This window comes from Hypomesus transpacificus, chromosome 14 (assembly GCF_021917145.1).
Source record: "Hypomesus transpacificus isolate Combined female chromosome 14, fHypTra1, whole genome shotgun sequence".
NCBI lineage: Eukaryota > Metazoa > Chordata > Actinopteri > Osmeriformes > Osmeridae > Hypomesus > Hypomesus transpacificus.
Genome location: NC_061073.1, coordinates 17,355,947 through 17,380,510, shown reverse-complemented (window position 1 = coordinate 17,380,510; position 24,564 = coordinate 17,355,947). Strand labels below are relative to the sequence as shown.

General features: G+C 40.5%; 1 protein-coding gene and 1 non-coding gene across 2 annotated transcripts in view; both read right to left on the bottom strand.

Moving 5' to 3' along the window:
* cspg4 (chondroitin sulfate proteoglycan 4) overlaps nt 1–8,421 on the bottom strand; it is a 29,750-nt gene extending 21,329 nt beyond the window's left edge. Inside the window, exon 1 of the mRNA XM_047033910.1 lies at nt 8,256–8,421. Coding sequence (XP_046889866.1) covers nt 8,256–8,394 — 139 coding nt within the window. The 5' untranslated portion in view covers nt 8,395–8,421. The remainder of the gene's footprint in view (nt 1–8,255) is intronic.
* A 2,544-nt stretch (nt 8,422–10,965) lies between these two features.
* trnap-agg lies at nt 10,966–11,037 on the bottom strand. The gene has a single exon. It is a non-coding gene; the product is annotated as a tRNA-Pro (tRNA).
* Nucleotides 11,038–24,564: the final 13,527 nt, after the last annotated feature.

Here is a 24,564-nt window from a genome sequence, read left to right as displayed (position 1 = left end):
GAGCAGAGGCGGTGGTATCAAATATAAATACAAGGTTTATTAAATCCACAATAGTAAAATCAGACAGTACATTCTACCAAAAATGACAAACCCTAAAGGCAGGGGTGTGGACCTGTGCTTGGGTCTTTGGCCTAGAAAGGCTATGGTTGGGTGAACTCCCAACCTGGGGAATGCTAAGTCACACGGGATCTAGGGAGGAAAAAAAATGATATACCTAAATATCACAACAAACAGTAAACATTGTAGAATAAACACTCACTGTAAACGCATTCACCAGGTTAGCAAGCCTAACACAACCCAGGCTCAGAATAGAGCTATAACACCAAAACAATAAGCAAAGAAAACAGCCCCTTAAACAAAACAAAACTAAGCACAGAAAAGAAACCAAAATATGGGAAACTAAAATGGGAAAAAGTGGCAAGCACTAAACACTAGCTGAGGTAGAAATACCTGTGTTAGTTACACAATACAAACAGCATCAGTACATAAATGTTCTTAATGATTTAAAATAAAAATTACCAAGGGCTATTAAGTTTGTAACCCCACAACTCAACGCTTGTCCACCGTCAACATTCAGCTGAGGAGGCTGTCACTGTAAGAGGTGTAAGAGGTAAAAACATTAAGCTACGTCAAACTAGGACTAACACCATGAAAACATGCGAGCTACCACCAATGTGATAGATTGGGCCCGCCTACCTGCATCACATGGAGCTAATGCCTGAAACATTTAGTAAACTGTACAGCAACCCATTTGCCTCCAGTTCTACACGCCAATTTAAACTATTTAAACTATCTAAACTACTTATTCTGAAAACCATTCTGGAAGTTGTTAGGATTTCATTAGATCAGATGTTGCTAGCTTTTCAGTGGTGTAACTACCTAAACCTGTGTTTATGAGAGATGACAAGTTGCATGTACAGTACCAGTCAAAACTTTTGACTGGTACTGTATGTGTCAGAGGACTCAAGTTGTTGAAAATGTATTGATATTAATAGTCACAGAGCCATAAGCTTGATTGTTGCACAATTTGTATTCACCTAACATTGAGAACTGAGATCTAATTTGACTGATGACTCTAGGAGTCAGAGTTTGGGCAGCTGTTGTAGTATTCTGTGCAGGGAAATTTAGGTCCCAGCTGTAAAGCATTATCTGAGATTAGTGCTTAAATGGCCTCCAGTGAACAGTGCCAGATCTTTGCATTTGTTTCTGTTGAGCAGCATTAAATTAGTCACCTGGACAGTAATCTTGGGGAGGGCTATCTTGCTGGAGGAACATTCAAACAGTTGTTTTCAGTTGTTGACAACTGCACAGAATCTGTAATTGGAGAAGGAACTTAAGACCCTTAAATAGACGGTTGTTGCCATCAGCAACAGGTATTCTGGAACCTAAATCAAGTCATTACCTTTCTTTGTCAAGACAACATTGAATTGTTGTTGAAAAATACATCAGTTCTGTTTTACAACAATTAAACAAGATAATTGTTCTATTCTCCTCCCAGTCGATTTCCACACCTCAGCAGTCAGTGTCCCTCCCCGGTTTCTCAGTTTCCTTCTTGCAGTCATGAAACAGTGCAGAGGTAAAATAATCAATTTGAGACAAATTATGTTTAACCTTAATTTTGTGCTTCTTGGGAAACCCACGATATCATAGGAAGCATGACAGTCTGTGTTCAGGAATGGTTGTTCAGGTCACGTTGCATTAAACAAAGAGATAGACATACAGTTGTTGTATTGTACCAAGCAAGCTCCAATAAGCACAGATAAAGTACTCAAATATGTTTAAAACACTGATTTACCAAACTCTGAGACCTGTGGTTACAGCAAGTCTGTGTAGTTACAATAGTTACAAGAATAGTTTAATTCAGTTTTGAATGAAGTGCTGTTTATACCAAACTACTGGGTGAGCTCGACTCAAGGCTTGCTTCGGCCCATTCATCAACAAGTGACAAGCAACACACTTGAGCAAGTATTCTTATGGACCGCTACAAACACAAATCACACACACACACAAATCGCACACAAATATCATTACACTCTTGTCAGTGGGTGAACCTTGTGCTCAATACTTAGCCCAAAAGACAACAGGCCACAGGCCACAGTCACAGGCCACAGTCACAGGCCACAGTCACGGTTACACAACTAACTACTTGCGTACTAAGGCATGAGTCATGAGGCATGATGTCTTACTGAATCACAACCATCACATTCAGTTCTCCTCTTCTTCAGGCTCTGTGTTGCACACTGTGATCTCACGCTGTGCAGCACTCTACTGTTTTTTTTACCGTTTATGTGGCAAAAAGCATTTCAACATATGATGGTGCCATGAATCCACTCGTTAAGGAAGACCGGGTACAGAAAACATAGTCAAGCCACGCAAGCATACATGTACACAAACACATACATGGTTAATACAGTTGTACTCAACAGAAGCACACAAACACACATCATGCACACACTAGGGTCTTTATTCCAGCACTGCATTGCAGGGCAGATGGCTTGGTATGCACTGGAGTTTACAATGCTGCTTTCCTCCATGCCAGGCTTTGAAGTGGTTCTGGAGCCACGGGAAGAGTTCTTTTTTTGAACTTTTATGAGGTACTGTGTGAATGTTTTGCAGAGGCTCCAACTAACTGAAAGTAATAGAGGAACTAGGTCTTGAAAAGCAAACAAACAACATATTATGATTTTTCACAAGAAAAATGATCTTTTGTGGTGAAAAAACTAAACTAAACCACAATTGATATGCGTAGGAAGAATGTTGGTTGACTGTACGTGTTTTTTAGAAATAATGATTCATCTGAAGTTACCAAGATTTGTTCTGCCCAAGCGCTTGGTTTAGTCCAGGGCGTGGGTTTTGTTTCCAGAAGCATCACTTTCTCTGCCCCATCCCATCTTCATCACACTCTAATAATGTGTTTTATTTTTAACAGCTCAAGTCATCTGTGGTGGCAGGGCCAAGTGCAACTCTTATATTCATGTAGTCAGGCATAAAAACACAAAGTTTGGTTATTAGTTTCAATATGATTGAAGAAAGTGTGTCACATGAACATGCCATAACCATTAAATAGCCTTAGATCCTGACATAGATGGGACTACTGCTATGGCTCTCACAACAGATGTTTATAACAGCAATCCAATCTCAGTCAAAGATTCCTTGTAGTTGAAGTCATCTGAGGTGGGTACAGCAGTCCAACTGACCAGCTGGTGTTCACATGTTCAATAAGCCTGCTAACATTGTATGTTTCTACAAGTATATTAAAGTCATGGTATTTCTGTTATATACATCCTGAAGTTCCTGCTTACATAAAACCTGTTGCAGTTACAGTATAACCTCTGTACTTGTCATAGAAAATTCTAACGGCACTGTGTAGATTTGAACATAGTCAAAATGGCGGTTTCAATACTGTACAGATGATTTTATAATACATATTGGTTGGAATACCAGACTGTATGTTTTCTATTCTTGACTTGGATGTGTAAACATCTTGAGCTTGCTTCCTTAGCTGCTATTGTATAATTTCATACCAGTATACATTCCCTTCGCTGATAGTCTTTATAATGTGGTGCACCTGATCAGAGTTCCTGTCTCCTTTCTAAACCCTGAAGGGTTTTTATCAGCACCGTTGTGTCTAAATGATATTATCTTTCTTTCCTTCGACACACTCCATTTGCTCGGCAACCTCTTTTCGGTCATTTCCCAAATAGCCACATTCTTGAGTGATGTGATACTTGACTTAACTTCAAGTAAAAAAAATATAGCAATTTAATAATATGCAATATATAAAAATTGGGTACAAATGCAGACCACTGTTGATATTTTGACAGTGTCTTTAAGTGGGACGACCAAGGTCTTTCTTGTCAATGAAGTTTTAATCCTGATCTGTTGATTCCGGGTAGAGACCTGGACTGCACATCTGGTTTGACTCTGAATAAGAGGTGGAGGCACACAGCCCATTCAAGATGTTCGTTCCTCACCTGAGCTGGACATGTTTAGAAGAGGCACAGCTGGAAGGTTAGAGGGTCTGACCCATGGTGTGAAGGTTAAGAGATGTAGCTCATGAGGTCTGATGGATGCACTCAACAAACGAGGGAGGGGACGTTCACATCAGGCTGGGGGAGAAGAACTTTGGTAGCTAATTGGAGGAGGTGAAACCACTTATCTTAGGGCTGAGAAGTTATGGGTTGGAGTGCAATCTATCCAGGTAGTGCCTAAGAGAAAAAGGTCGGACGAACACCAATCCATGTTTATCCTGGAGGGTGGTCCAATGTCAGGTTGGACCTTAAATTTACACTAAATGAAGAAACATTTGTGTTGGAATAATTACCTTTCACTCTTGCATAAACTAAAGCTTGAATCTTGATTGCGATGCACAATGTTATAAACTACCTATTCATTTGATGTCTGTATGACTAATGTAAAGTGATGCAAATCAACACATAACATGAACCTAATTGTTATAATGCAGCCTTTCATATGCCCAGACAGGGCTTGGTCGTCTGGATAGACAGGCTGGCAGCAAATGACCCATAATAAGGACTCTGCGTGTCAGAAGTATTTCCCCATTCTCTCCCATTTTCCTTCACTCTTTTTCCTTCCTGTCCTTCCCTCTACTGAAGGAGGCTACAGTTAGTCAAACCCTGTTATATGGGGCAGACTATGGCTATTTAAAATCTTCATGATTGGGAAATGACGACATGATTCTAGTCCCCAAACACTGGGTCTGTGTGAATGTCACACACACACACACAGACCCACACACCCACACACACACACACACACACACACACACACACAAACACACAGACACACACACACACCCCACCCCATTGTGCTCTCACTCTCCTCAGTTCAGTGTGAAGCAATGAGTTCTGTGTCCACCAGCCAGGCTATATTTATTCTGCATCAGTCATTTGCCAGAATCTAAGCCTCAGTTTTATACCATTCGCATGATTTTGTCTCAAACTGCAGCTTCTGAAGAAAGCGTTTAACTGCAAAGACCCAGGGTACCCTAGCTGGTGAAGTGTCAGCGCTAATGAAGAGAGAGCGAGGTGTGGAGCAGAGGCTTTCTTGTGTCAGCGCACCATAAACAGTCACCCTGCTGCCTGCTGTCAGTCAAAAGGAGGAAGTTATGTCATAGATGCTTTAAGGTTGGACAGTTGATACTCGTGTTTGCGCTAGTTGGCAGCAGGGACTAATTATGACAACAGACACATTTGAACCCATAAAGTTTAAAAATCGAGAGGTAATTATATTGAATGTTCTTGGGTTAGGTAAGACATTAATAGCATAGGCTGACTGCATTGTTTGTAGAAGGCACATCAAGTAATGTCAGATGCGTAATATTTCCTTTTTCTGGAGGGCACTTTTTTGTTTTTTTTATTGCAGTAAATGTTTGAATTAAAAGAGACCCAAGGCAAAATGTCCGAAGTTTAAACTTCTCCGAGGTAGATCTGGTCTCTAACTGATTTGTATGTGATTGAGATGGAAACGGTTCAAACATTTGGGTATTACAGCCAACACTATTTGACCAATTACATTTACATTTAGTCACTTTTATCCATAGCGACTTAATATAATTCACAGCAAGTACAAGTAGTTAAATAACCTTTAGAATAGTATTTGTCTGTGTATATTAACTTTTGTATACATATCCTGGCCAAATGTTGTCTGTGTGTGGGCTCTTGGGAAATATTTGTGCTAAATGTGTCAGTTTCCATGGTACAGTAGCCGAGATGAAGGAAAACTGGTTGAATGTGTCTGTCAGTGTCAATAACAGGCTAATCTCATCAATTTGACGACACCTTTCAGTCTTTTTGTATGAGCAGCCGTCACATAGTTCTACTAACTGAAAGCTCCAAGAAATGGAGCCAAAAAAATCCATATTTATTTATTTAGTTACCATAGCAACATAATACATGAACACTGAGGGCAGATAGCAACTCTAATGCAAATTCCCTGTAAGACTTCTGCAATTTGAAGTTCAAACACAAACCAAGTAGTTTCTCAAAGCCTCTTCAGAACATGATAAATCATTTGGTGACATCACACATTACTGTTGCTGTGAGACTGTTTCTGTAAGCAGCATTCTTTGAGTAACTTAGAGTTGGCTTGAAAACTCACTGCCACAATATTATTCTCCCATCATAATTGATTCAACGCTTAATTTTTTTCTAAATAACCTTTCACCAAAGGTTTTGTTGGCCCTGTGCCTCTGCATGCTTCAAACAGTATGACCCTTGTAAAAGAGACTCCCATTTTCCGTGTAGGATCCCACGTTTCCAAACAGAACCCAGTTGTCCTTCTCAGGAACACTGCTCACAGTGCTACACTGTAATATATTCCTATAACATTTTGACATTCCTGTGTAAAATAATCAAAACTTCAAGTTTGATTTGAAATGAATAAAATATTGGTTGTATGAGGTGTGTAAATTGGACACAAAGTCCTTTTGAAGTGTGCTGTTTGGAGTGTTGACTGAGAGGGGTTCTCTGTGGACCTACACTGACTCAAAAAGCACCTTTGCAGAACCCTTTTCAAAGGGCTCCTTTATTGATACAAACAGTTCATCAAGGCATCCTTTTTTTTTGAGAGGGTAGTATTATACAAAAAACATTTTCCACTTTCCAAAATGTTTTGACATAAGTTACAAATGGGAGCAGTGGAAGAATGTTTTTTTCCCATCAGTTACAAGCTGAAATGGAATGAAGCCCTGGTTTCTTGCTGTCACGTTTTCCAACTGGGACCCATGTGGTGTCCCGTGTCACAGATGAACAAGATGTAAACACAGGGGAGGTCAGTGATAAACATTCTAGGTAGTATGAAGTTCTTGTAATGTCAGCGTGTGGTTTGTACAATATTCAACTTTCCAAGCGTCTAATTAACAATTGGCCTGTGCTGTGTATTATTTGTGGATCACGGTACATGTCTACAGTAGATAGAAAAAAATGCATTCAGTTAAAAGAAATTCCATCAACTGTTCAGACCAAAACCTGAACTGTATAATTTAGATGTGGAAATAGCACATTTACCAGTAGACGTGTTGTTTGGTGAATGCTCTGAACCCTATTACCATTCAAAAATAAGGCTGTGGTTTTCTTTTCTTTTAAAATTATTCTTAAATTTACTTTATTCATTCGTTTGTTCATGCACTGTAAAAATGATATAATCATACTGAAGGATCAAGCTCCCTCTAGTTGTCATTAAAGAGACTGATCACTGTTCCAAAATGTTCCTTGGAGTGGAATGTCCTTCAGTAGATCTAAGATCTGAGCTTGTGGAGCACAATAAACTAAACATCTGCACAAAGGCATCGCATGCTCCTGCCAAATGGGCATGTGCATCTGTGTGTTGGATCCAGTGAGCTCTTCAAAGACACCGTTTCATTCCCTCACCGGAATTGGGGCAAAAGCCAGATTTGCCGTCGCTCTACGTGAACACTACAAACCCTGTGTCCAGTGCCATATTCATACACACGCGCACTCACACCAAAGGGCCAACTGCATCCTTACAAACAAGGTACTGGTGCAGCTTATTCAGACTGCACTGTGGGCTCTTTATATAGGGCGATGCATCTATGAGAAGGGGGGTTCTCCTTCCCCCAGCTCACCTCGCTGTGTGATTGAGGTATAACTTTGTCTAACAGTCCAGTCGCCCATCTTCTGAAAGATCCAATCACAGCCAAGAGATTCCTCAGCTCCATATTCAGCAAAGCTGGGCAATACAAACCCTTTGCTCATTACTAACCCTCTTCCAAACCTTTTGTGGAATACCACACTTATATTACTCAACATTTGATGCATCACTAGGCCGTATTTAAGCCAGTTCTCCATGTCCATTTGGTCTCATCCATGAGTAAAACTCATATTATAGCGAAGAATGGTTTTGAAGACAGGACTATACTGTAAGTTGGGCTCTGTTATTAGAGTTCAAAAGCTTTGCACCAGACTTATACTGTTGTGGGATACCTATAGGCCAAACAAAAGTGTTTAAACATAATACATTTTTACACTGACTGTTGTGAAAGAGTGAAATATAAGTTTCCTAGATGTTACAAATCAGTTTTATGGCTTTCAGTGCTGCAGGTAGGTCTTTTTTAGAAGTGTATCAAGCTGATGCTAAATCAGTATTTCAGAAGACATCTTCAAGGAACATGGTTTAGAATCAGTGTGAGGAAACCTGTGCACTAGGCCTGAGAGGAGGGTAGAGAGATGAAAAAAGCGGGAACATAAGATAAGCTGATTTGAAGTGGCACTTACCTCCATGGACAGGATGACAGAGCAGGGGCACCAAGGCACACAGGGCAAAAAGCAAGGTTTTCATGTTACCGGTGTAGTCCGCAATACTGTGCTCTCCATTCAAAGAGGACCCCTTTCCAGTTTTGGGACCTAAGCTCATCTTGCAGCTCCTACTCTATGGAAGGGGCAGGGCTTGGGCTGAACCCTAAGGTGACGCCTTCGATCATTCCCCCAGAAAGCCCTCACAAGCCCAGCCCACCTCCCTCTCCACCCCCCTCTCTCACACGCTCCTGGAGCCACAGCGCATGAGAAAAGTTTCTTTCAGAACCCCTCTCACCCCCACCCTTATTTTCTCTCTCTCGCTCTTTCTCCTCTGCTCCCTCTCTCAAATTACTAAGTCTGGCAATTCTTAAAGTTGAAGGGCTCTTTTTGTTTCACTCCATAATTACAGTGATCTTGAGCACCATAAGAAGAACGTTTTTACTTTGACTTAATGGCAAATCAAGATGTTTTAGTCTTTTAGTATAGTTTTTATCAAAACACATAGACTCTTAAAGGATTTGTAAAGTCTCATCTTTGTTTACATCTATGGTTCTTCAAGAGGACTTTCAGTTCTTTATAACCAACCTTCTAAATTCAATGAGTTAGTTGGGTTAAATGGCTGGAAATCAATACCTGATATCATACATTAATGATAATAAATTACTTATGCTAGATAAAAAATGCCACTTGGAAGTCTAAAAAGGAAGATTAAGATTTTCAACAATTTATGACATCAGTCTTAGTGCTATGGCTCAGTCTGGTGATGTTCAGGAGAATCGAGTTCAAGCCCAGTTACACACCAGAGATGATGTTGCTACTTTCAGAGATTGACTAGCAAACTAACTGAAAAGTTTAGCAAGCATAACCTAAATTTGCAACGTATTATAAATCAATTTAATTAAATCCCCACAATATTTTTCAATGCACACAAATCTCCTAGACTGCATGATAATATCCATGAGACTAATATGCCTATCTTTCTTTTAACACCTCTGTGACTTTCAATCGCTATCCCTAAAATAATGCTTCAAGTTCTACACTTGACATTACACTAAAAGCTTTTTTATACCAAATAGAAATACATAAAAATTGCACAACCGTCAGACCTGAATATTGGACAAAGAAAACATTCAGACTATTGTCTAAAAACATACTATAGACATGAATTCATAGTACGTTTATTTCAATTTTCATTCAAGTAAATACAAAGTTCAAAAGATACTTTGAAGTTGTAAAACTCAACTCTATTCAGATCTCCTCACATGCTTTGCTTAAGCAATATACAACATGACATGACATCAAAGTGGATTGTCTGGATTGTGTATTTCAGTTTCCCTGACTGTTGCATATCAAAGGAATGGACAAACCTAGTTCAGGTGGTACACTCTGAGGCGCACCATGATGACATCAACTGACATACCACCACCATTTTACCTAGGTGTAGTTACAGTCACCACCACTTAACAGTACGCCCTATTTAAAACACCAGGAAGTCACTCACACCTGACATCGTTTAACTGACGTGTCACACTACATGGTTGCTGCTTCCACCACCAGCGCACACCTCTGACTCTTCTTCACATCAGTCAGGGGGATTGATGGATGTCATCCAGCATTTGGCCTGAAGTTGAGATTTAGTCAAAGGTGAGTTTCTCAGGCGTAAGGATGTTCAGAAGCAAAACCATGCTTCACCATACTTAAATGATCTTAATTCTAAAATGAGTCTAATACCTGAGCTTATCTGACTGAAACATCTTAATTTGCATAAGAGAATTGCTAATTATTTACACTTTTTGGCGGTTAATGGAATCCACATTCCAAAGATTAGAGACGTTGTTTCATATGAGAGATTAATGTCAGAGCCTTGAAGTAAACGTGTTGAAATTTAATTAATTTAATTTAATGATTTAAATATCAAATGAATTGTGTAGATAGAAGTTGATACAACTTGACATTAAATTAATGTTTTCCAATGGTTTCAGTGACAGGCACATTACATTTCCTAATGAAATAAAACTTAATAATTTGGTAGAAGAGCCGTGTTGCAGGCTTATAGAGATGTAACTACAGTTGCCAAATTAGAAATTGAGGAAAATAGTTGATTGCAATGTAATTGAAGGTGCTCACATTTCTAGTACTTACTGCCCTCTGGTGGTAGAGGATCCAAATGACCATCCATTCATTGATTTACGTAACTATGCAGTGGTAAAAATCTGAGAAAGTACACACATCCTTCACTCAAGTAGAAATACAGATACTCATGTCTAAAAAGACTGAAGTAAGTTGAAGTACTGACTACACTTTTTCACTCAAGTCAGTCCTCTTTAAGTACTCATCAACGATGGCAACGTTTTTAGGAAAAACATTTTTCAACCTTTGCAAAACTTATTCTCATAAATATTTTTTCAACTTTTCTAAAACATTTGGGGAACTTTTTTTGGAAAAAATTTTTTCAAGCTTTACAAATTTTTGTTCTGAACTTTGTTTGAAACTTTTTTTCTACCTTTCGAAACTTATTTTTACACGCACAGTGATAGGAGAGGAGAAGAAAGAGGAGGAGAGAGGAGACAGAGAACAGAGTAGATTAAAGCAGAACAGAGAAAAGTCAAATAGTGTACAGTAGAGTATAGTAGAATCCTCAGTAAGAACTCATCAATGATGGCAACATATTTTTGAGAAAGAAAAATTTGGGCTCGTCCGGGATTTGAACCCGGGACCTCTCGCACCCTAAGCGAGAATCATACCCCTAGACCAACGAGCCATGTTTCATAAATAGTTTGAGGTAATTCAATTCTCTAAAAAATACATGGTTAGACGAAGGTTCCCTGCACCCTACGTGAGAATCATACCACTAGACCAACGAGCCACGTTTCTGTTAGTGTTTTGGTTGACTGATTTGTTTTCACATAACAGGAAAAGAGCCAGGGAAACTCCCCCAGTAAATCATCCCGAACAACGTCGCGGAAAGGACTCATCTGGGATTTGGACAGGAGCCCTCTGAGGCCTGTTCTATAAAGACCGCACAAAAAATATATACTTAAAAGTCCCAAACCTGACTTGAATTATCTTAATAAATCAAGCGGGACTAAAACGGTTCCATAAATACAAATTTCAGCTCACGCAATCCTACTTATTCAAGTCAGATTTAAGCAGTCAGGCTAATAGCGCGTGCACCCTATTCTTAAGCAGCCCGAGAGGTAAAACATTGATCATATCGAGCTACCACAGCAAAAAGTAGTGCACACAGCCACAAGCAATGCACACGGCCACGTGACTGCCGAATATCCAGAAGTTAGCAAGAAGCAGAGCAAGAACAATCTTTTCTGAGTTTTGTTAGTGGCCATGAAGTTGTGGCCCTCCTCCCCACGGGGTTCGGGAAAAGTTTGATTTTCCAGCCAGCTCCGATAGTATTGAAGGAGTTTAACGTAGGCAATGTAGGTTTGTATCATTCTGAAATCATCTTTCAGTTTCATCATTGTTTAATGCATTAGGCTAAATGTTGTAGCCTATGTATATAAGTTGATTTTCTATAAATGCAGCCTATTGAACTAAGGGAGAATGAGAAGATGAGAATATCCGTGGTAAATCATCGTTTCCCCGTTGGGTCAGTGTTACAGAAACGTCTGGTTAAGCATCAACACGGTCTAAGCCTGACAATTAGCCTGACCCAGACCAGGCTAGTTTTGAAGCATAAGTTGCCATAGTAACTGAGTTCGAACTACGTTGAGCTAGCTTTATGGAAACGAATGCACTAGAAATGAGTCCGACTAACTGACATGAGCCTGGCTTATTCGGTAAACTCGCTTTATGGAACAGGCCTCAGGTACCTTATTTTGTCTCTCAGAAGTGTTGATGCTATTAATAGGATCAGGAAACGGAAATCAAGAGACTGTTTCCCTGCTGACCCAGGCCTCATATGAATTGTACACAGCAAGGTCTCCCTCCATGGAAATCAGAAACTCTGAGACTAACCGACAGTAATGGGCATCAGATGTCATTAGCCACAGCAAACATTTTTCTGGTGTGATTCAGCCATCGCTGGATAATAGTCGTCATGCTGTTGATTTACGAAGACAGTGGGAGAGTGTGTTCAGTTCTCACACCTGTTGTCTGATGTTGTGGGAACTTGTGGTGGCTCCAAGATATGCGGATGTGTTCGAGAGCTTGACACAGTGCTCTTGTGTCACAGTGATCAAAAGAGGGATGACTCAAACAGGATCTTGCAATGATGTGGGTAAGAACTTGCTTGAATTCATTCAACCCAACTCATAATTTATTATATTTATATTATTTATGTTTATCTTAATGACACAATCATTTATAAAGTGACATAATATTTTGTTCATAATGCTTCATGCTTAGGTCATGAACTCCATTTTGGTCATTCAAATTGTGACATAAGATTGGGTTCAAAATGCTTTCGTTCATTCAACTAACGTGAAGGTGGAAGAAATATTAACTCCAGTATGTGGAACATGGAATGACTTGACTGTCAGTGGAAGGAGAAGTAGGGACTGACTGAATGTAGAATGAAACTTTGCTCCAGGAAGAATGTACAATGAGAATTGACTAAAAGTTTAAAAAAAAACAGACAATTCAGTTAAGGTGGACAGGGCATTTAGCTTCAACCAAAGCTTGAAAGAGGCTCGACTAGGTGGAATCTGAGGACCTGCTAAAATGGTCATCCTAGTGGCGGTGCCTTTTGGGGATATGGTGCAGTGCAAACACTTCATAGCTACCTTGAATCTTTCTTTAATTTCATCCAACTTTAAATATATTGCAAAAACTAAATGGATATCCATTTACACTCACACACTCCCCCGCCGATACAGTTCCTTCTGTACCGCCTAGAGATTTATTCAGAGCTGGAAACAAAACAGCAGTGAGGGCCTGCTGCCCTACTTCAAAAGGACATCTTCATTTCTGTTGATTCAACTGGAGAGCCTGCCAGGTCTCCTCTGCATTTCCTGTCACACATCCTCAGCTTCCCCTTAACACAACTATATTAAGACCCTGTCTCATTGGAAATGTAACATCAACTTTCATCCAATCAGCAGTCCACAAACCGAATTGATGCTTCAATTCACATGACTCACAGTAATGTTAAGGCACTGGATTGGTTTGCCGACTGATCTCACATACACTAAACTTCACATTATCTTAGTTGCAACAATAAAATATAACATTCCTGGAGTACAACATTACACAACATTACGTCCTAAGTGAGTTCATTCTATCCAAAGGTAAAACCATTTATTAGCTGTTGTCTGGGTCTGTGATGAATTCGTCTTTAAAGGGTTTGAAATTGGAATTGCTGAGGATAATACATCAGATCAGGCCCATTCCGTGGATTCTCACAGGATGTGTCTGTGAGAATTTGGAGCGTGCGCGGATGGTGGATCCAGGAGACAGTGTTTGGAGCAGTCCGTAGCAATCATCCAACATGCACATTTAAAATATTATGTTTGTAACTGAGTTAAAGAAGGATATTTTACTTCAGAAGGATTTGGATCAAAAATAGAGTCGGACACAGAAGATCTTTCAAAGTCAAGATGGCTAGATAGGTTTATTCAGCAATGCAACAATTGGTACAGGAAGACACAAAAAGCATACATACTTCTAAAATCCATCACAGTATAAAACACAGTATATAGCACAGTATATAGTCAATATGAAGAAAGTCCTCCTCCCTCCGTAATACTATTTCGCAATATTGCCACATCATTTTCCCACAGTTTGTTCCATTTTCCATGATGTGTCATGTGCACAAGCTCCCTATCTGTTCCCTTTTCTCATCCCCTATTCTGCTCCCAAGATGGGCATAGGTTCAGAGGACAACAGCAAACCCAGATGCCTGGCCTTCAATCATAAATGTTTTCAACTGACAACCCCTGGCAACCCCCCTAATTCTCTGTTCCCTAAGATGCTGTTGATTCATAACAACTCCTTTGGAGAAGCGGAAACACATAACAGTCTTAGATAATGGTGCGTCACCCTTGGCCCCCCCTTACACACTTGAGAATGTTCCTCCTAACTTCTACACTACACTGTCAATCCATTTTGGGCCACAACACTTGCAAAATAAATTTAATGTGGCTTCTTCTCCAATTGGGCCTTGATACAATTCAAAATAATATTGTCTTCCCATTCTGCACAATCTTTGGGGGCTTTCCACACCAGCACCTTCTGCCCAGTTCCTATATTCTGCCCTATTACGTGTTATTTCCAATCAACCCTGGGTTATAGCCCTTCACCATTGCATGGTGCCATTAATTCTTCACAGATCACACCCATCAAATCACAGTGAATAGTAACTGGTCCAGCTCTATGTCCAAGCCCATGGTATCTGTGGAAGAATACAGTCATCACACTTGTCAAACCCTCCCCACACAGGTCCAATGACTTTGTAACTTTCCGGAGAAACCCTAATTAGAATAAAGGCAATTATAATGTGCATGATGTTTCCCCCTCCTGGATTGGTTGAGTACAGAATCAAATATCTCCATAACGTTTTTTGCGTTGCCATGTTTGTGACCATAACTTGGTTTTTGTTCCTTTCTCTGTCATGTCCACCATGCTGCCTGTCATCTTCATCAGCCTATAGAGCCTGATCAAAGGTGTTCTGCTCACTTCAATCCATACACACACCCTCAAACAGGAGACCTCCCTTTGTCTGTCTCACTGCCTTTATTGATTAACTGTGTAAATCTGTGGCTCATATGCTTCAATAGGCATCTCTTCACATAAAAGCCACCAGAGCGAGAGCAGACCTTCCACTTGCTGTGTCTGTTTCCCAACTCGGCAGGCGAAATGAAAGTGGAGCTTGCTCTTTGATGTGAATCTCAAGCCCTGTGATCTTACCCAGTTTAATTAAATAATGACATTCAAAGCACCCTACTCATCCTTGTAACTTTACTTTCAACTCTCACTGCGTGTATTTTGGCAGTTCTACTTTTTTACCTGGAGATCTGTCTCTCTCCGTCTTGTCATTTGGTACAAGAGAAGCCAATATTGGAACTGTCAGGCCAAATAGTGTCCTAGGGCCAAATAGTGTCCTACCTGACGTCACAATGCCGTTCCGAAGCAAGGACGCGTCCGTTGCTATGCCGACCTTAAATTCCTGAGATATTGACGCGTGCTAGCAGGAAACTGTCATGGTTGCTATACTGGTTACTAGGTAGGAAGTTTTGTATTTAGGCATTATGTAAACCAGTTTATTCTACTCTACTATTTAAAGTTTTCACTCGTTCGACATTCCTGAGACAGCAACGCGCGCAGGTAGAATACTATACGTGTTGCCTTCCCGGTCTGTTAAAATTGATGCTAAATAAGTGAATTATTTTGACGAAAACAATTAGACAGCTAGCACTAGCTATCAAACGAGTGAAAACTTTAAATAGTAGAGTAGAATAAACTGGTTTACATAAGCCTAAATACAAAACTTCCTACCTAGTAACCAGTATAGCAACCATGACAGTTTCCTGCTAGCACGCGTAAATATCTCAGGAATTTAAGGTCGGCATAGCAACGGACGCGTCCTTGCTTCGGAACGGCATTGTGACGTCAGGTAGGACACTATTTGGCCCTAGGACACAATTTGGCCTGACAGCACCTCTCTGTAGGTGACTGCAGAGCCCTTACATAGGTTGTTTTGAGGACATTGGTAGAATGTCAGGAATTCTAAACATTGCCCTGACCTTTAAACAGATCACATTTCATCGGCCTATATCCACATCATTCGAAGGCCCCAGTCTGGTCTCCCATGACTCCAAAGGTTATTACAGGGCAGATGTTGAGAAGGTTGATGCATTGGACCTCCTTCTCCCACAGTGGCCTGAGCTCAGCTTGCCAGGCAGGAGATGGGACTCACGCAGAGTGCCAGAGATGGCAACCGGCAAGGGTGATGGGGTGGAACGGACAGGGGAGTGACAGCTGCCATCCATCACAGATCATGCCAGTCAAAAGCAAGCGAAGAGCGCAAGGGCACCATGGGGACAGGACAGACGTCCGTAAACTGTTTACCAGGTCTGTCTTTCCACCTCGGGTCTCCAGAGCTGCCATCAATCTATCCATCCATCAATCAATTACTTTTCCAGGGTCGTTTCTGGTCGACAAGCACCATTGCACATCGATGTCCCTGCAAGGTGTCACTGAACTATGACACTATGGCTTATTCGTGTTTTCATACTTGATCAACTGTTATCCCTTCGGACACAACCACAGATGCTTTAGTGAAAGAAGTCATCTAGTAATCTCCCAAAAGGAAGAATGTTTGTGTGTGTGTTTGTTGTGTGTGTGTAATGACAGAGGGTAGACAGACAGGAGAATGTTTCTAAGGAGTGTTTGTTGGTCTGACTATTCTGATACTGAACAATCCAAACAGCTTCAGCTGCCTCAGAACAAATCAAGCATCCTCAGCCTGTGGCCATTATATGTCTTTAGATACCAAAATGATGTATTTTTCTCTATGCAATAACATGATGTATGCAAAGTAAATGTATTAATAATTGAACACTTAACAATGAATGGCTGCAAATACTGTAACATATGGTATATTTCATAGAACACCTACTGTAGTGTCAGTCATTTTTATTTACTGTTCTTTAGTATGCAATACAAACTCTGTGGTCTGTTCATTAATTTTCCTGGTCCATAGCACAGCCAAGCAATGAAATACAGGCATTCTTCAGTCCGTGAGGCTTTGTCTGCTGGTCTCTTAATATGCTTCTGAATTTGGCTGACAGCTCTAGTGAAGACAGTTGTAAATGTCATGAAGATAACCTTACAACTACGACAACCAAATACTCTCCCCGCTAAACGTGCAATTACATCCCAGGTCAGGTGTGTTTCATGCTGTTTACGGTAGCTGTGAGGGTTATCTGTGTATTGCAAGCTGTTGCCAGGCTCCTGTGTCTTTCACCAGCGATACTGCGCCTTGCTCTGAAGGCAGTGAAGCCTGGAGGTAATAACGCTTATCTAAGTAGAAGGTCAACTGTTTTACGAGCTGGGGGAAAAATATTGGGATTAAACACCACAAAGCATCGCGGTGACAAGTTCTTTGTAATATGATCCACCACAAATATGATTTGAGTGCAGTGGACCAGTGACAGCAGAACCTCTGGGCCTGGATTCATTATGCCAGGAGTTGGTTTCTCAATCAATAGACCCTGACTCCATCCTTGGTCGGCCCAACAAACATGCTTACTTTCATGTACCTGACTGGTCCTGGACGTCCCCGACCTCTCCGACCAGAGGCAGCTGCTGGATCACATGACCAGAGGCAGCTGCTGGATGACATGACCAGAGGCAGGATCACATGACCAGAGGCAGATGCTGGATCACATGACCAGAGGCAGATGCTGGATCACATGACCAGAGGCAGCTGCTGGATGACATGACCAGAGGCAGCTGCTGGATCACATGACCAGAGGCAGCTGCTGGATCACATGACCAGAGGCAGCAGCTGGATCACATGACCAGAGGCAGCTGCTGGATCACATGACCAGAGGCAGCTGCTGGATCACATGACCAGAGGCAGGATCACATGACCAGAGGCAGCTTCTGGATCACATGACCAGAGGCAGGATCACATGACCAGAGGCAGCTGCTGGATCACATGACTGAGGAGCCAGGGAGTCTCCAATAGATTTATTTTTCTTCTATGTATTTCCTGCCATTTCCTGTTTGAATATTAGTGCTATTAGTTGGTAGTTAGTATTAGTATAATTCCTATAATTGTGTGCACGGTTTGACTGATTATGACCACTCAAAGATGTCTAGTAAATGTAAGCTTTGGCAAAGCTGGTTCCAGGTCCCTTCATTGTGGGTGACAGAGGCCCCTCCTACATCAGCCCTTCCATTAGCCTCATTGCCTCTTGATGGGAAGCTTCGCAAGAGAGGGTACAAACTGAGTTCAGACGCCACCACGTACGCCATGTCATTGGGTGTGCGGTTTGGCATAATGTACACCCCCAGAGAGAAAAAATGTCTTAATGGCTCGAAGGTGACTCAACTGCCCTAACTGTTGTCACAGATGGCTGCTGCTGTTGCCCCCTCTTCTTCCTTGCCAGTGGCATGGTGGTGGGGGTCAGGACTTCCTAAATATACCCTATCACACATGAATTATCTAGAACTGGACAGATATACTATTTTACATCAGGGGCTGACAGTCCTACACATATTTCCACTATGACAATATGCTCTTCTGGCATTCCATTTCAAATTCCATTAATGTGTTCAAAGTGCAATTTTTTTTCCTGCTTTATCTGCTAATTATTTGAGATTTTTAAATAAGTGTGCTAACTGCACACAACTCTGCATGCAGAAACTGAGAAATATGAATAACAAGTCATTTTCTTGTTTCTACACTGTCATATATTCTTCGTTACACAGTTAAGTTTTATAGAATGGGCAGCCCTGCAGTGTGTTTAACGCATCATTTCCTTTTTCATTGTGAATGGGGTGTGTGTGTGTGTGGGTGTGTGTGGGTGTGTGGGGCTGAATGTCCTTGTTTTTTATTGCCACCCTCTTGTCCTGAAAGCATGGCTGCTCTGACTGGTGCCCCGGGCTCTGCTGAAATCATTCCTTCCATAATGACAGACAGATGGAGAAGTCAGTAGGCCACTGTATTTTAATACAACAATCGCATCAATGGACCTTTCTTAAATGTGGATGTGAAAATCAGTTGTCATACAGCACAAAGTTGATGAGAATTTTTTTTGTTTACAATATATTCTACTGCAGTATCAATCCCCTACTGTGCCATGTTATCCATTTAGATAGCAACAAGTTGCTTAAATTCAATTAAAACTATATTAAACTAAACCAATCACCTTTAGCAACATATATTGAATTTTGCATGGGCGTGCATGACATTTTTCAGACATATTCTCTACTCTCTTCAGCACACAGCAGTAGTAGTTGGTCTAAAGTTTATTTTGACTACAATTTTATTGAAGCCCAAATTGGCAGAACTAGTTCAGGCATGGCACTCAAGCAAGCGTTGCGTTATCAGATGATGTCACTCACAATCATTACAGGTGTGATAAGTAAATGAACCTTCAGTTATTAACTTTATGGGACCATGTACAATTTAAAACATGTCACCATTTGATGCACCATACCAGAATATAGCTTTAAGCTAATTCACATCAGTACTGCCTCAGCAGGTCAATAACTGGGTCTAGAACTTCCCATCATGTGTTGCTATGCACCTGCATGTGTTGCTATGCACCTGCATGTGTTGATGTGCACCTGCATGTGTTGCTGTGCACCTGCATGTGTTGCTATGCACCTGCATGTGCTGCTGTGAACCTGCATGTTTTGCTATGCACCTGCATGTGTTGCTATGCACCGGCGTGTGAAGTTGCAGCCACCCTCCTCAGCTCCTCCACACTGTCTTTTGTATCGTACTACAAGAAGTTGTTGTAATACTCTGTGAAGCCTCATGACATCACTTGTTAAAAAAGCTACACTCAGTTTAATTTGATTACCTGTCCACCAGAGTATTTATATCCTGTGTTCTGCATTGTAATTGTATGTACTTGTGCTTTACTAGCAGCTCCCAGGCATGGAATTTCCCCTAAGATAGAAGCATACTGCCAAAGACCAACCTATTTCCAATGCAATAAATGGTTAAATCAATACACGCCTTGACTGAACTGGTTCTACATTTCACTTTAATTACAAATGGCTGAGAACGCATTGCCTAATTTTTCATACTAGGGTAATTTTAATTTGGAATTCCTAAATTGATTCATAGAAGCATAATAAAAGTGTTATCTTTCAAATGCACAATAATCACTGCAGCATAGAACTGAGGCAGCCCTCAAAAGGCTTCTTTATCACTTGATGCCACATTTTAGAGCTGTAAATTAGTGCTTTTGTGATTCATAAAACAAGGAGGAATCATTCACCAAACATGCCAATCGGTGTATTCATTTATCTTACCAAAGGTTCCCTGTATATAAGCCGTGGTATGTGGAAGGGTCATAATAAGTAATAAACAGCACCAGTTCATATGCATAGGCTACAAGAGCTAAATGTGAGCCAACTGTACACCTCAGTCCATTTGATTTGACACAATTCAACCATACTGTACTTTTATTTTCACAACTTTGAACACAATTGTAGATAACCCCTGTTTAAATAGTAGCAGCTAATCAAGAGTATGAAAGTAATAGTTTGAGAGTAAAAAACATTAAATAAGATTGCATGTTAGTATAAGAAGAACAGAAGTATAGCATGCTGTGACTCTCACCTTAAAAAATGTAGGAATTGCAAAGTCCTTTGTTCTGGTGATGGAGGCAGGAATAACCATAGCCTTCTGGGTCTCAGGGTCAGCTGATGTGGTGAAGGGTGCTTTTAGTGGACGATAACAGCAACTAAATGAGAACGCTGTGTAGCTAGAACTCTGAGGGGGCTTAAATTGGTTTGCAGTCCAGCACAATTATCTCAGCCTTTCCCAAGAATTAATCCCTTGTATGTTCATAGATCCATATTTAGAGAACTATGTATAGCTCTGAATGCGTATGATTTGATAACTAAAATGGTTTCAGTCAATATCTGGAGCTCCACAATATATTTGTTATGTCTCACATGCCTCCCGCAGTCACAGGGAGAATATAAACACCAACACATTCAGGTCTCCTCACATGTTAAGCATATCATTTGAACTGACAGCAGGAGCACAGCAGTTATAGTGAATCCCCCTATAAATAATGCTTAATCCTGCCTCCCAAAGAAACATTAATGATTGCTGTGCAGGCCTTCCCACAGCGGCTCATTCCAACAAGAAATATTGTACACAACTGCAAAGACTACATCCACAGTCAACAGTTATGACGAGACTAGGGATGCAACGATTATAGACTTGAATGGTACGATTAAAGTCTAAGGAATAACAAGTAACAATAATATTACAAAACAAGCAGTAACAAGCATATATGCATTAATTTATTTCGTAACATTAGGGATGTATAAAATCACATGAACAAACTTAAATTTTTGCTTTTATTGTACAACATCTCTTCGATGCCTTTTATTATTGCTTTTCGAAACAGAAATCATAGTTACCAAACATCATCATCGTCATGTTCAAATGCTTTTGTTGTCAGAGCTATATAAAAAATGGCGGACGCAAAATTTGGCGGCACCATATTATTGTGGAAATCCTTTTTAGAATCTATTATGCACCTGCTAGAAAGAAATTGACTCAACAAATGGTACAATTTAAGTGTAAGCCTACATAAATAATAGATTAAAATCATGTTCAAATACAACAGCTGACATTGCAACAGCATTGTTAACAATAGAGAATGACAGGGCCTACCTTCCATGGAAGGTATGTCATTACCTTCCATAGTGTATATCATCACCTTCCATAGTGCACTACCGAACCTTTCCTCTTCTCCGCCATGTTGAAAGGTCATTCAACTAGGGAACTCGGGTATCAAAATTACCTCCGAGTTTCCCACTGGTAATTGAATTGAAGGGGCGTTCATGTGTAACCCAGTTGGAAAGTATTTACCATAATTCTAACAGCACTTGAAGGCAGCATAAATCCTATTACGTTACTGAGATAGCCTAAAATGACGCCGACTGGGCTACTTATCGTACAATATAGTGCTTGTGGCTGTAACAAAACTTACGTTTGGGATAATAAACGACACACAACAATAATATTCATTACAGCAATAATATTCATTACAATAAACTAAAATATTAACAACTGTCCGAAAATGCTCCTGAAGAACTAGGCATTTTCAGTTGTACCAAAGAGTATAGAACCGATATAAGTTCTTTGGTTGTACTGATTTCACCATATGCACGCATCACTTCCGGATATTGCACAACATAGGTCAACAACTTCCGGTAGCTAGCACGTGAGTTCTCTCAACAAAATGTCGTTTTTTTCAGGAGCTCTGGTGATCTTCCCAAAATGACTATTAACGATGTAGCCTACATAGGATTCTATGTTGCTGCCCTTCAGGCAAGAGGAAATGCGTCAAATTGTATGTATTGAACTACATCGACAATTAAGAAGGTAATTACCTTCTTAAGTGGTCCATCTCACGCACACACTGTAAAAGTAGCTAGCTAACGCATTTGAGTAGTAACATTAGCTAGGGTAACTAGTTAACAATTTTTTGCTTCATTAGCCTAATGTACGAAATTATTTGATTGTCAGTTTGCGTAGGTATCACTGTGGTGTGGATATAGCCAATTTGGATACAGTGGTAAATTAGGCTATACTACACGCATTAGCTGTTACACAGGGATGCAACAATTAACCGACTTTACTAGCTAGCTACTTAGCTAACCGCAATGTTAAACGTCTTGGTTTGTCACCGTAAGGCTAATATACTTGATTGCTACTATGATTGTTTCTGTTCTCAATCTCAAAAAATGGACAATATGGTACATTAGTGTTCTATGAACAACGGTGGCACAGTAAGGTAAATTAAACAAACATTGCCAGAGTTTGCAAACAGTTCTGGAGAATTCGGTTCCCTTTTCCCCTTCAGCGCGCTTGCCCGAAATTATGAAATGTTCTCCTTTTGCTAGCTTGAGGTTATGTGATTTATCACGGCGTGTGTCTTCTTTCATAAAGTATTGCATAAGGTACATTTCCTGTTGTTTGTTAGTTCATTTGCAAATACAGTCTTTAAAGTTTTCTACAGGTACACTCTTTGAACGTTTTGAAGTTCATGTTGTTTAATTGTAACTTGTTTAACTGCATTCTCTTATGGATCTTCCCATTGGCACTTATTTGGTTTCAACAATGTGCTTCATGTTTCGGCTTCTTGCAATGTTCTCTTTGTTATGATCAGTGGCCTATGCACTTTTGTAAAGCTCTCTCTTGGAAGTCGCCCTGGATAAAGAATCTGCTAAATGAATTAATGTATAGATTGTATTGTTTTCAGAAGTTTGATTGCTCAATCGTTAGTCAGACATGCTAATTCTAACTTTCAGATGAGACTACTTCAACGTTGACTGAACTTTTTCAAAAAAGTCAGTATATTTCACTCCCTACAGTCACAGTTTTCACTACCTGATTCGCCAAAATTGTATTTGGTACCTACCTATTATAAAACCTATGTTGATGTTCTTGATATTGCAATCTTACTGTAATATCCTAATTCAAAAGCAAATCAGTTTGAGAATATATTTCAGACATCCTGCATAGAATGGTCCCGTTGATCACACACCTTCTTGCCAAAATGCTCCTTTGACATAGGCATGGAGTGTCTGCAGACTTAGGATCACTTTGAGTTTTTCTAAAGTTGGAATAATTCTTTTTCAGACAGGGCTAATTTGTAGTCTGTGGACGTTGCCTGGGGTCCTTTGAGCTAGTTGGTAGGCCATGGATGAGATTGGCTGCCAGACAGGTGGACAGACAGGTGCAATGCAGACTCGCTCCCTCTGAGAAATCAACTCTTCATTATTCATTACGGCACAGAATGAAGCCACAAATCGAGTCAGACGCAAAGCTGGCAGGAGGTGGTAACTGCCTGCCAGTGACACAGTTAGTGTTGCCGGTCCCCACATGAGCGGAAGATAGGACAGACGTGTGATTCACCCCCAGTGACAGAGTTGAAAATCCTCAATCCTCATACCTAGCCACTAACCATGACCAGATCATGAGCAAAAGCCATTGATTGTTGTTACTATTGCCCTCCCAAGCATTCACCACTCCAGTGCCTTATTAAAATACTTGGTCCACCCTGTTTGATGTTTTTACTGCTATTGTTTGAGATTCTTCCCCTCCAGCTGAGGCAATTTTCACTGTAGTTTCCTGATGAGCTTGACTTGATGGGTTTCAGTCTGTGTGTGAGTTCAGTGTGTGTTGTGTTTTGAGTGTCGTTTCGTTGAGAGCTCTAAGGCACTGTGGCATAATTGTGGTCTGTACGTACACATACTATCTCAACTCTTGCTGGTATGTTCACCGGAGCGAAAACTCTGTCCAACATTCTGATCAGAAGGAGAAAAACAGCACTTGAAAAACCAAGGCCTCTACAGCATATCACCCCCTGCTGTGTGAGTGGCTGGTTGACAGTTTTGAGCACTGCTGTGTTGCAATATTTCTTTCTACCAACAGGGGGACACATTGTGCTTCATTACAATTAGAGGGCTTTCATGAAAGGGCACGGATAAACGATTTTCACCTCCCTTAGATTTCAAAATAAATTCACCTATCTGCTCTGTAAATGTACCATTTTATAATTGGTGTTAGTGCGCTCCAAAATGCAGTTCCATTATTGTGCTGGAGAAAGACAAAAAATACATT